This window comes from Cavia porcellus, unplaced genomic scaffold (assembly GCF_034190915.1).
Source record: "Cavia porcellus strain 051 isolate PalLab524CR breed Dunkin Hartley unplaced genomic scaffold, mCavPor4.1 scaffold_22, whole genome shotgun sequence".
NCBI lineage: Eukaryota > Metazoa > Chordata > Mammalia > Rodentia > Caviidae > Cavia > Cavia porcellus.
Window position 1 is genome coordinate 11,233,652 of NW_026947505.1, and position 12,717 is coordinate 11,246,368.

Below are 12,717 nucleotides of genomic sequence, written 5' to 3' on the forward strand. Positions count from 1 at the left end.
TATGGCTTTTCAAATTCCCATCTGTTGCTTTTGTCGCTGCTGAGATGATGGCATGTGGCTATCTGTTGGTGTCTTTTTCTTTCTTTCCATGTCACAGTATAAGAGCTGGAGAAGGCATGAGCATGTGTGAATTGTGTGAGACTGGGTGAATCTCAGAGGTGGGAGAGGAGGAAGGAGGGAAAGAGGTGGTGGGTACCATAAAACTTGTCATTTGCAGTCATTAGATAAGAGTTCAGGCTGCATATGCTAGTCAAAGCTTGTGATTAAAATCCTCCTTGGAGTATAATGCTTGCATAGAAATTCTGAAAATCCTTGGTGAAAGAAGCTGTCATTTTTCCTGTATCAAAACTAGATTGAATTGATGTCCCAGTCGTGCAAAGTGCCATGTGCAGAGTGACAGACAGGGTTAAGAACGGAGGGGAAAGACGACTGGGCAGAGTGCAGGGGGGCCAGCAGAGCTTCCCCAGCTGTGCCTGGATCGCAGGGGCTGCAGGAGTGGCCGGCACCGTGCCGTGGTACTGACAGCAGGTGGATAGGTGGTGTCACTTTCGCTTTCACTTACACCAGTGGCCCTGCGAAGTAGGAAGTGTGGAACAGTCAGGGAGCCTGAACTGTGGCGCCCATGGCAAAAATCACTCTGTTCCTGTAGTTGCATCCCAAATTAGTGGTGGGATTTTTTACCCATAAACTTGGGGTCACAACCTGACTTTTTGAGAAAAGGATCTGACAAATGGAGATGGTTGAGTGTCCTAATTAAGGAGGAACATTAATTTCTAAAAGCTGAAGATCTAAAGGGAGCTTGTTGTTATTTTTCTGGCAGAATTGTGAGACAAATAACCAATGAGGGATATTATGTGTGGGGGAAAGAATTTGTGGCCACCAGGAATCAGTGAGGACGCTCTAATATATGCCTTACCCAAAGTCATTTCTTTAAGACTCTCTCTGTGCCTCTCTCATCTGTCTGTCTGTCTCTGTCTCAATCTCTCTCTCTCTTTTCAGAGTCAGAATAATAGATTGTTAGATACAGAGAGCAATAGAATTTCACACTGCAAAAGGCACATACATTCACATGCGATCATTCTTGGCAAGTCCTGACTTCAGAAAAATATTTGAGATAATTTCTTACAGTCTTCTAAGGAGAAGATAGGAAACCAGTTAGTGCAATAAATCTGCATCCCAAGTAGCAATGCTTAGTGTATTCTAGAGGCACCCTGAAAGGAAATGGGAATGTCTGACCATTACAAGACTAGAGAAATAAACGAGGCCTGCCTTCAAACATAATGTGCTTTTTTGAACAGGCTAGTACATTCATTTCCACTTCTAGGAATGAACAAGAAGTAAAAACTTGAAGAAAGTACAAAGATATGGATACCTCAACACTAGGGAAATTACCAAAACAAGGCAGACTGACCAGTGATGGAATGGGAGGCCGTGGTTCAAAGAACTGACCATTACATTAGAACTTAAGGCTGATTTGGTCTGCGTTCTTTAAAACCCAGTTCCAAAGTCTCTGAAGTCTCCCTCTCTCTGTCTGTCCCTCTCTCTCTGGGGCTTCGTGCTAGACAAGTCCTCTACTAAAAGCTACATCCCTATCTTCTGGTATCTCTTGTTCTGCAGAATATTTGTTCTCATTTGTCTCTGCATCTCTGTACCACACATAGTAATTGGAGCACAGTGCATACTTAGTAAGTGTTGGATGAAGGAGTGGAATTAGACACCATGCCATTCTGGGTTCTAGAAGAGGAGGCATCCAACAGTAGAGCAGAGGGAAAACCATTGCGTTCCTTTCAATATGCAACGTCTTTATTGTCTCTCTGAGTAACTAATGTTAGGAGAAAAATTCTTTTAAGTTATACGAGAGCAAGAGACTTTTTAGCTGATTTTACCTAAGAAAGTATTTTTTTCTTTGTGATTTGAATTTTGAATCAAAGTTATTGTTCACATTTAAGCAGAATAGCTTAGTTCAGTGGAGAGGGTTTTGAGATTTCTTAGAATGATTACCAAACTGCTGTCTCATAAAGATTTCAGTCTGGAGTGAAGAAAAAAATTCTCAAAGCTGGAAGTTTAAACAAAGAAATCAAATAAATGAAAATGATGCTATCAGAGATTTGAAAAGTTGCTTTTCTCCCCAGTAGTGATAGATCTTGAGCTGTGATGGGTTGAATGGCACTGAATAATATCCGCTTCTGTTATTGGGTTCGACTTAGGCCGATTCAAAAGTCATTGAGAAGTGGATGGGTGATGTGAAAGATTTCTTAACCGAAGAGCAGGCTGACCAAGGTGACGACGTTGGTCTACAGAGGCAGCTGGACCAGTGCTCTGTAAGTTTTGCAAAACCTCCTGGAACAAATAACATTTTCTGCTTTTTCTTTGTTATAGCTGTCCTTATTAAAATCATAAGACGTGGCATTGAAACTAGATAAAGTGAGCATCTTTTGAGTTGATTGCTAGTAAAAGTGTGACAGATGCTCGTTTTGAAGTTTTTGGCCCTTGTCATTGAATTTTGGGCAGAGAAAACACGAGGGACTTTAGTTCTCCAGGGGCTGCTGTCTTGTGTTACAGTGACACCTTTCATGTAATAATTACCCATTGCATATTGCTGTTACTATGCCACATGGTGAGGCTTTAAGAAAAACATATTTAACAAATGAAATTTGCTAGTACACTGCATGCAGTTCATACTTGGTGAAATCATTAGCCTTCTCTGAACTAATTAAAAGCTATGTTTCCCACTGAGAGTCAAGGATTTCCAGTCTAACTTAGCAGATGGCTATACAAAGTACCCAGGTGAAATGAATTTCTTAAGGCGCAGTATTTCTTCAGTAGTTGAAAGTCCAAAGCAGTCTGTTGTTATGATTTTGCAGGGATCTGGGCAGATAAACTGTAATTATGGCATCTACTTCTGTAGGAATGAATTCACCATGGGCTTATTTTATGTGTTCAGGCATTTGTTAGTGAAATAGAAACAATCGAATCATCTTTGAAAAACATGAAAGACATTGAGACTCACTTTCGAAGCTGTCCAGTTGCTGGGATGCAGACCTGGGTGCAGACAAGGCTGGTGAACTATCAAACCCAGCTGGAGAAATATAGCAAGGAGGTGAGTTTTCAGCTTCACTGTGGTTTTGAAGAAGAGAAGACAGCGTCCTCTTTTGAGGAACAAAATCTATTTGTGACCTGTCTAGTGTGAAAAACACTGATTCAGAATAACTGTAGCATGGGTGACCAGTTGGAACAAGAAGTCTCCCTCCGTCCTCCGTCCTCCTCCTTTCCCTCTCCTCCTCCTCCTCTTTCTCAGTCTTCATTAATCATCCAGTGTGACCCAGGCCTTAGGTTTTCTTTTCATGCCAGCTTTACACATACATTTGTTCCCCTTGGCTTTCATTCCAGTGTATTTAAATTTACCAGATATTTATTAGTCAACTCATGATTAATATATATTAATATCTCCCATGGGGCATCATTCTAAGCACTGAGGATCTACGGGCAGACAAATAGAAACCCTTCTCTTGCGGAGCTTGCATTCTGGTAAGGCAGATGAGTGATGAATACTAGCAGGTAGTGATAGTGAAGAATTAAGAGTTCACTGGATTCTTTCATATAGGACTTTCGGACACTGGGACGTTTGAATAAAGAACAGAGAAAAGTAAGGGACAGACCATGAGAGATGCTGGTATAAGGGGATGTAGACCTGGAGAAGAGTGTGTTTTAAGGCTCTGCAGAAGAATTGAGCGTGGTGTGTTCTTTTAGTAAAGAACCAAGGGCAGTGTAGCTGAAACGGGAAGAGGAGTTAGTGGGCTGGAAAATGGGAATATTTGAGGTCAGAGGGCACACAGAAGATGGATTAGGTATGGTCGTGCAGAGGAAGACTTCGGATTATTTTTCAAGTGTGGCAAGAAGCCATTTGAGAATTTTGCACAGGGAGGTGACATATGATTGATCTTTCAAGGTCGCTGTGGTTTTCCCGTGGGTAACGTGCTCTAGGAAGGCGAGGATGGAAGCAGGGTATACATATGCTCCGACTGCGGCCTCTCGGGAAGAGGATGAACCTGATACCGGGGAGGTAGTGGTGGAGGTTGTGAGGAATGGTCACTGGGCTCAGACTCTATGTGATAGAAAAAAGAACTGTCAAGGACAGCTCAGGACCTCCACAAAGCTTCTGTTTTGTGTGAATTTGGTGCCTTTGTCCGAGATAATGAGGACTCAGTGAGGAGAAGGGTACCCAGGCACATAGGAAAGGCTGCTTTCCCTTCAGGAGGGGTTAAGTTTATGATGCTCTTAGACATGCAACTGAGGCACTTGCAGCCTTGGAAGCAGAAGGATGCTAAGAGGAAAGGGCAGGAAGACAGGTGAGTAGCCCAGGGAACCTGAGGGTCCAGGAGCCAGGGGAAGCAACTTTCCATACTGTCCAGGCTGAACATTGCTGTAACTTCAGAACAGAATCGAGCTTTAACCTCGAGAAAGGCTGTGTTCCCTGGTGTGCCAGGAAGGGATGACATGGAGTATCGGGAGGAAGTGGAAAATAGTCAACAGGGCCAAGAACGACCAACTTTGAGAAACTGCTCTCTTCCAAGGACTGGAGAAATGAGGTGCATGCTGGAAATGGAAGACCTAAACAGGTTTTTTGTTACTTTTAATAATGAGATGTATTAGAGGATGAATCATAGAAAAAGGGTGACCTTGCGGAGCAGGAGAAGGTAATTCTGGCAGAGACAGATTCTTTCTGAAGTGACGTGTGCCTGCGTGAAGGGAAGGAATTGCTGTGAACGGTGTCCCCTGGGAGGGGAAGGGGAGGCTGTTGTGTGGACACCCTCAGGGTCACCTGCAAGAGCTTTCTTCTGATTGCTCAAGTTTTGTGAGAGAAATGTAGCTGGGTGAGCAGTAAAAGAAGTGAAAAGTAGAGGAGAAAAGGTGAAACACGGGCATATTCCACAGAGCATCCAGCAAATAGCACATCTCCTAACACGGTGCTTTCTGGCTACTGTTTATGCAGGAAGAAATTACATTGGCATCACTGAATTTATTTTGCATCTGTTGGTTTCCTCCCAACTTTTAGATATCTTCAAATGTGAACAAAAGTTGAAACAAAACCCACATGTCCATTCTGGGATTTGCCAGTTGTTTCTGTTTTGTCACATATTCTGTCTGTCTCTCTCTGTTCCTTTTTTTTCCCTATAAATGTATTTTTGACAGAAACTAGAAATACTGTGACATGCCACTCCTATTTTTGTGTGCTTCTCTCAAGAACAGGGGTGATGTGCTACAAAACTACCATGAATACTGTTATCATACATAAGTAAATAATCTTATGTGATGTCATCTAATATTCTGTTCAAATTTGTATTTCTCCATATACACTGTAATCAGATGACATAGATTTACAGGAACTAGAGTTTTTGAAAAAGAAAATGGGTTGAAAGTGGCATTGAGGCACAAGGAAAGTGATATCCATCCATCTACCCACCCGTCCACCCATCCATCTACCCACCCATCCACCCATTCACCCACCCACCCATCCATTCATCTACTCACCCATCCATCCATCCATCCATCCATCCACCCACCCATTTACCCACCCATCCAAATACTACAAATATAAATCATTGTGATTTAACCAAAAGGTTGAGAATAAATGCAGAAAAATTACAAGTTTCCTTAGCTAAGGAACCATCTGCATTTTGTATGAGTAATATTAGTTCCAGGCATTGGACTTCATTGACTAGTGAAAATGTTACAGTTTTGGACTTTTTTTTACACCAGTAAGAAAAGATAGACATATAAAGCAATCACTTAACAGAAAATGTCTCATCACATTCATGTTATAATGAGTGAAAGAACAAATTAGTGATATAAAATAAATCCTTTTGAGGATTTTTTGTTTTTTTTTTGAAATCTCTCTACAATAGTGTGTTTTTTATATTTCTTTGTGGGTCCTTGAAAATAGCGAAACTAACTACTGTTCAGAAAGGACTAATAGAATCTTCTTTAAATGGAGCTCAGGACTCTAGACCTCTGTATCTATGTATTTATGTATCTCTGTGTTTATCTGTCTGTCCATCTATCTACCAGTCACCTATCATCTATTAAATCTGTATTTATCACCTATTAACTATCATCTACCTGCCTATCATTTATCTCCCTTTCTTTCTTTCTCATCTGTCAATCCATTATCTATCATCTGCCTATCTATTATCTGTCCAGCTGTCATCTATCTGCCTATCATCTATCTGTTGTGTGTAACTACCTTCTCTATTGTCTGTCTGCCTGCCGGCCTGTCTGTCTGTCTGTCTATCTATCTATCTATCTATCTATCTATCTATCTATCTATCTGTCTGTCGTGTACTTTGTTATACAGAGAGGTCACCAGCTGAACCATTAATGAGCCAGGCGTGGGAACTGGGCTGTGTGTTGCTGACACTTTTTTCTAGAGTGCCATGGGGGACAGTGACAGAAGCTCTCTATCCTTAGTACTGATTCTGTGTGGAGGCAGGAACAGGAAAGCCACTACCTCATACTTGACCCATAGTCTTGCAAATGCCATCCTGTTCCTGTACTGGCCTTTGGTTACTGTCAGCCTAGCAGCCAAGTGAGCTGTGGTGAGGTGGCCAGAACTGTGACCTTTATCTCCTCCCGCAGTGGAGGCTGGTTTGTGGTGAGGGCCAGGGAGCATGCTGAAAACACTTCCAGATAGCTCTGAAATTCTTAACTCAGCCATGGAACCAGATTCAGACAAGGATCTGCTTTGTAACATAACTTTTTTGTATCTGGCTTAGTAGATTTTCGAAGACAAAATTTTGTAGAACAGTGTTTCCTTGTGATCTTCATAGTAAACTTATCCTTCCTGTTTTTTAAAAGTGAAATCTGAATGGGAGTCCCATTTAAAAGGGAGAAATGGGCACTTTGATTGCTCCCATAGCCAGCAGTGCTACAACAAATCTATTTGTATGGATCTGTAGGTTAGATTTCGGTCGCTGGGATTACTCTGTTCAAAATTATGCTTTTTCAAAATTGTAATAGTTATGTGTAGATTAAATTTGTGCTCACAATGTATAGGATTATGTTATGAACTTTTTTCCCAGTTCTGGGAATCAAACTCAGGGCCTGCACATTTTAGGTAACCGTTCTGCCACCAAGCTGCCCCCCAAGCCCAAGAATCCTGTTATAAAGTCATTTTCATTATTATGCATATTCTATGGTATCAGCCCAAGATGTCTGAAAGGTTTTTCCTAAATGTTAAAACATGAGACTCTGGAAAATTACTGATGTGTCTTTAAATGCTGAAAGCTAGAACTTAACATGTAATGTATTAAAACTTGTTTGGGGGAATGGCCTTTCCTTTTTAGATTGCTGTTCAAAAGAATAGGTTGTCTGAAAGTCAGGAAAAAGCAGTAAACCTGAAGAAAGACTTGGCAGAGATGCAGGAGTGGATGTCCCAGGCGGAAGAGGAGTACCTGGAGAGGGACTTCGAGTACAAGTCACCAGAAGAGCTGGAGGGTGCTGTGGAGGAGATGAAGGTGAGGCCGGGGCAGGCGGGTCAGCGGCCTCTGTACCTCCTCTGTTTCTTTTAAAACCAGCAGACAGCTAACTGTAATTAGTTAGTCAACGAACTAACCAAACAACTCGCCAACTAGCCAATTTTTGATCCTAGCTTTGAAGCTGTGTGTATGTTTCCTTAGTCTAAGATTTTAAATTTAAAAAGTAGAACAAGGTAGGGGAGAGTGATAATTTCAGTGAGGAAAGAAAGCTAAGAATCCACTGGTTCAACCTAATCTATGGGCTGAGCCTAGGAGGGCCCTGGAGAAAATGTCAGGTTGGAATCTTGGGGAACCATCAAGAATCATTTCAAAACTTCTGGTAGTGGGTATCAAGGAGAACTGCATTTAATTTAACTTAATTTAGCTTTATTTTTGTATGTATTTTATTTTAGTGTTTGAGTTTTGTATATATATAACAGAAAGTAGCAGTTTTTAAGTGTACATTTCCGTGGTATTAGCTGCATTCATGATGTTGTGTAACCATTCCCACTATCAATTTACAAAAGTTTGCAGGGAGAATTATTATTGTTATTATTATTTTTTGGTATTGCGGATCCAACTCATGACCTCTCATTGGACGGGCAGGCGCTTGTGCCACTGAATTCATCCCCAGCCATAGCACCCTGAATGCACGCTATCTCCTCTGATCTTGGAAGCTAAGCAGGGTCGGGCCTGCTTAGTGCTGGGATGGGAGAATTATTTTTTTTTTTTTTTTGTAAGAAACAAAGATGTCTCAAGTTGGTTGGAGATCATCTTTATTTCCCCAGGTGTGTGGGGGTACTTCTGCACCCCAGCATGCCCATAGAACAGGTAAGAGGAGTAGTAGGAAGAAGCCAAGGGTAAGGCTATCAGCTGGGTTCATGGGATGTATTTCCTGTAATCGTATAGTCTTGCGTACTCTCTTTTTTTATATATAATAAAAGAACTGGGCATCATTCCCAAACGCCTAACACTGCTTCAATTGTCCTTGAGTATTCAAGCCAAAAGAGATAGTGTCTTAAAAGCTATTTTTTTCTATAAAGTTAAACAACATGGTGCATATTTAGCCCCAAAGTTAACTTGCCTAAAAGTATAACGAAAACAGAAATCCCTGAAGTTATTTTTTAAAAAAAGATCAGATGACACGCATACATGTTGTGTTAGAGTCAAAACAAATGTGACAAGACGGTTACTGAAGCTGTAACGACTGAAACATCTTTTTAGTGTAGTTCTTTTTGAAAGATTTTTCCATTATTAGTATATGAATACTAATTGATATCAGCCCAAAATGTGTGAAAGGTTTTACCTAAATGTTAAAACATGAGACTCTTTGTGGAAAGATACTGGTGTGTCTTTAAATACTAAAAACTAGAACTCAACACCGGCTGGCCTCAAACTCACAGCAATCCTTCTGCCTCAGCCTCCCGAGTGCTGGTGTTACAGGGGTGCCCCATCATGCCACCCTAAATTCTCTTATCTCATTTATTTAGTCTCTCTTTTACACCAATGTCATAGTTCTATGAGGTTTTTAAAGTCATTGAAGTTGAAAGTTAAGAAAAATCGGTTTAAGATCTTTGATTGGGTGGTGGTCAGTGTATTTTTATTCTTTTAAACAGCCGTTAGGAACTGAAAAGCCAGGACAAGCACTTGCTTTCCCCACCCTAGGGGAACTGAAGACCATTAAGCAGTAAAGAAGGCGGCAGGTGAAGGGGAAAGGCAGGTTGATTTCTGTGCATGTGAGATTTCTCATGGTCTTGGAAGCAGCTCTTTTTGGACCAGATTGTCGCAGTGTAACTTTGTCATCTCTGAAGTGCTGTTCATTATCAGAAGGAGAGCGGTACCTTGTCCCAGGAGGGAAAAGTGATGCCATTACTTAGAGAACTTTTCAAAGGTTGCCTCTACCACAGTGCCTCTCGATGTTTGTGCAGATTCATTTATTTTAGTCCAATGCTTTTAGGCCTCCAGAGGTCAGCTGAAATGAATGCATTTGGATGCTCCCGTCCTAGACCCAGAATTTGAAAATATTTCATGTCAGTAAACACAGTTTAGGATACTTTGAGTGCTAACCCTGGTATTATTAAAGGAGAATGCTGGTTGGGGACGTGCACAATGAAATATAGGATGAATGAGGGTTTATACTTTGTATTTTTATTTTAAAACACACAGTATTAATTACCAAATAATGTTCCAGTTAGGCAGTTCGGATCATCTTTGTGTTTAAATTTTGATTTAGTTATTTATTTTAAATACAAGAAAGAGATTTGTTATAGAGAAAGGACAGTGTTTTTTCAAGTTCATCCTTTCTTGGAGCAGAGGGCGAAGGAGGACGTGTTACAGAAGGAGGTCAGAGTGAAGATTCTGAGGGACAACATCAAATTATTAGCTGCCAAGGTGCCCTCTGGTGGCCAGGAGTTGACGTCTGAGCTGAATGTGGTGCTGGAGAATTACCAACTTCTTTGCAACAGAATCCGGGGAAAGTGCCACACACTAGAGGTATGATTTGTTTTTTTCCAGTGAAACATTTGTGAGATCCAAACTCTCTGATATGCTGACCACTCTTAAATCTGGGAGGAAAAAAATCTCAAAAATTTTTTTCAAATATTGGATCATAAAGGGAAGCTAGTTTTCAGGCGATATGCTGATAAAAACAAGAGAGTTATTTTTTTAAAAATCTGTCTCCAGTTATCAGAGAGTTCTTTAGCAAGTCATTTAATATCTTCATACTTCAGTTTTTTTGTATTTGCATCATGGTTTCCATATGACATGATTTGTAGGATCTAGTCTAGCCCCCAAATTTCAGAACATGTTGTAAATACCCACTTTGTTTTGTTTTGGCTTGAAGAATACACAGAGGTGAGTTGAAGGTTTTTTATTCTGTGTGGTATTCAGAGGTATAGAGTTACTTGAAGGAAAAAAAGAACTTAAATATGCTGTTATTTTGCTGAACATTAGATAAAATGTCATGTTAGTAGGTAAGCGATTCTATGAGATTTTAATATAAATCTTAAGAAAACCAATTTGTGCTTATTTTCATGTGAGTATGGCTTTTGTTAGATCTTGTGGAAAGATTGAAGATTTATTTATAGCAATTTAATTTAAATTCAGTGACAGGTGGAATATATTGTATTCAAAATGGTTAAAAATGCCAAAGACAGTATGTAAGCTAAAAGTGCACATTCTTGTTCGTTCTGAATCTCTTTTGCAGTGAGATGAATTATGATAATTTAGACCAATTAATAAGGAAGGCAGTTGATCAGGGAGCAGTTCAGCCTCTTGGGAGCAATTCTCTGTGACCTTCTTTGCCGCAGGAAAGGAGGTCATCCTTAAATATGGGCAGATCTCTCTGTTTTTTTGCTTGTGGAAATTTGGGGCACTAGAAACTTCCTTTTCCTTTTGCTCCATCTAAGCCACAGCCTGGCATGTTAGAGTTGAGGGCTCTTGTGACTTGTTTTGTGCACTTTAAGTTAAGTACGAGTGGGTCCTATATGTTAAAAGGGTTAAAAAATAAATACACACAGTTACCCACCCACCCATCCACACGCACACAGCAGAGAATTGTCTGTGACAAAGGCCAGATGGGGCCCCCCAAACTTCAGATCTTTTCCGTCTGATTCTATGTAGGAAACCTTGCTGCCCCTGTCCTGGAATTTAGATAAAAGTTGGGCTATTGGTACTGCCGTTGTTTACATCAATTAGCTCTCAGTTGTAATTCAGGGTGACCCAGGAGATGTTTAATTTCCTTCAAAGTTAATAAAATGCTATAATTATGAGTGATTTTTATGTTCTATTGAAAAAAACTAATAAGCTTTTCCTCATATTTTCACCATTAATTATAATTGTACTTCTGACAGCCAATCAGGTCCTTGCGGTTTATTTCAGAGTGAGACACCCTCTTGCCCACAGCTCTCTGTCCATGTGCCTTCATTGGTTTAATAGGATCTGTCGACAAATTTGATTTTATTTCATTTACTTGAAATTCCAACTAAAATCTGTTCCTAAAGTCTTGCATGGACTCACGTTGAAGTGAAATTACTGCTTATTGAAGAGACTACGCCTCACGACCCCTACAATGCACAGAACTAGTTCCTTGTCTACCTTAGATTTTGTCTTTGTGCCCCGTAGGAGGTCTGGTCTTGCTGGATCGAGCTGCTCCATTACTTGGATCTTGAGACTACCTGGCTAAACACTTTGGAAGAGCGAGTCCGGAGCACAGAGGCCCTGCCTGAGAAGACCGAGGCAGTCAGCGAAGCCCTGGAGGTCGGAACCTGAGCCCTGGGTGGCAGTTCTTTTTGTTGCAGTCACATATGCGTTAAATTGGGGAACTTAGTGCTTTGTGTGGACAAGTGTGTTTGCTTCCTCAGTCCTTCCCATTGTATCTCCTTTTCTCCTGTAGCCTGAAGTATTTCTGGAGTCAGGTGCATGTATACAGTTGGGAACCCATTCAAGCGGCAGGCTGAGCTATTTGGTGATTTGTGCCTCTTGTAAACAGTGGGGCTCTTGTGGGTTTCCGGTTTATTTCACCTGTCCCTGGGCACAGCTCTGAGTAGCTGTCAGGACAGCTGCTCTCTTGTTTTTGTATAGAGTCATTTTTGTGCCTGAAGCAGAGAAAAGACTGTGTTCACAGTGGCTTAGTCTGTTGTTTTCACACGTCTGCAATGCATGATGAGGCCAGAACTGCTGTGTAAAAGATTGGGGGTCCACAAACCCGGACTCCAGCCTCTGAGGCCAAGAAATGTCCTTGGTGCTTTATGTTCTGCAGTTATGTGCACGTATGACACATGGTGACGTGTCAGCTGTTTCTTAAGTGAATCACAAAATAATTCATTCAGGATTGGCTTCAGAAAAAAAGAGAAAGAAAGGAGATGTGCTCTTGGAAGACGCAGCAGCAGGCCGTAGAGACCGAGTGGGTGATTGATTTTGAGGTCCGAAATCAGCGCCCTGTAGACCTCATGTTCGAGGACGCGGGTCTCCAGAGGGAGAGGCCAGGAAAGGGAAATGAAGCAAAGCTTGCTGTCAAACAGTGACTTCCTACTCTGAGAGCCATTCCGTGGTCGTTCCAGATGCACGGAAAGTAGACAGAACTGTAAAGCAAACTCCAAAATAAACATTTTAAATGTTTTGTGTACTTCTCTCAGCTAGTCTTGTTCTGTACACGATGACAGGTCGTCCACCGGGTAAAAGGCTTTTGATCACTACAAGAGCT

At 41.1% G+C, this 12,717-nt stretch overlaps 1 protein-coding gene across 7 annotated transcripts in view; it reads left to right on the forward strand.

Annotated features, from left to right (window-relative positions):
* Positions 1-12,717, forward strand: part of Utrn (utrophin) — a 502,327-nt gene that overhangs the window by 176,733 nt on the left and 312,877 nt on the right. For all 7 annotated transcript variants that reach the window (XM_023563244.2, XM_063233434.1, XM_063233436.1 and 4 more), the window contains 5 exons: positions 2,208-2,321; positions 2,945-3,100; positions 7,344-7,514; positions 9,828-10,007; positions 11,637-11,771. In XM_023563244.2, the coding sequence (XP_023419012.2) occupies positions 2,208-2,321; positions 2,945-3,100; positions 7,344-7,514; positions 9,828-10,007; positions 11,637-11,771 (756 nt within the window). The remainder of the gene's footprint in view (positions 1-2,207; positions 2,322-2,944; positions 3,101-7,343; positions 7,515-9,827; positions 10,008-11,636; positions 11,772-12,717) is intronic.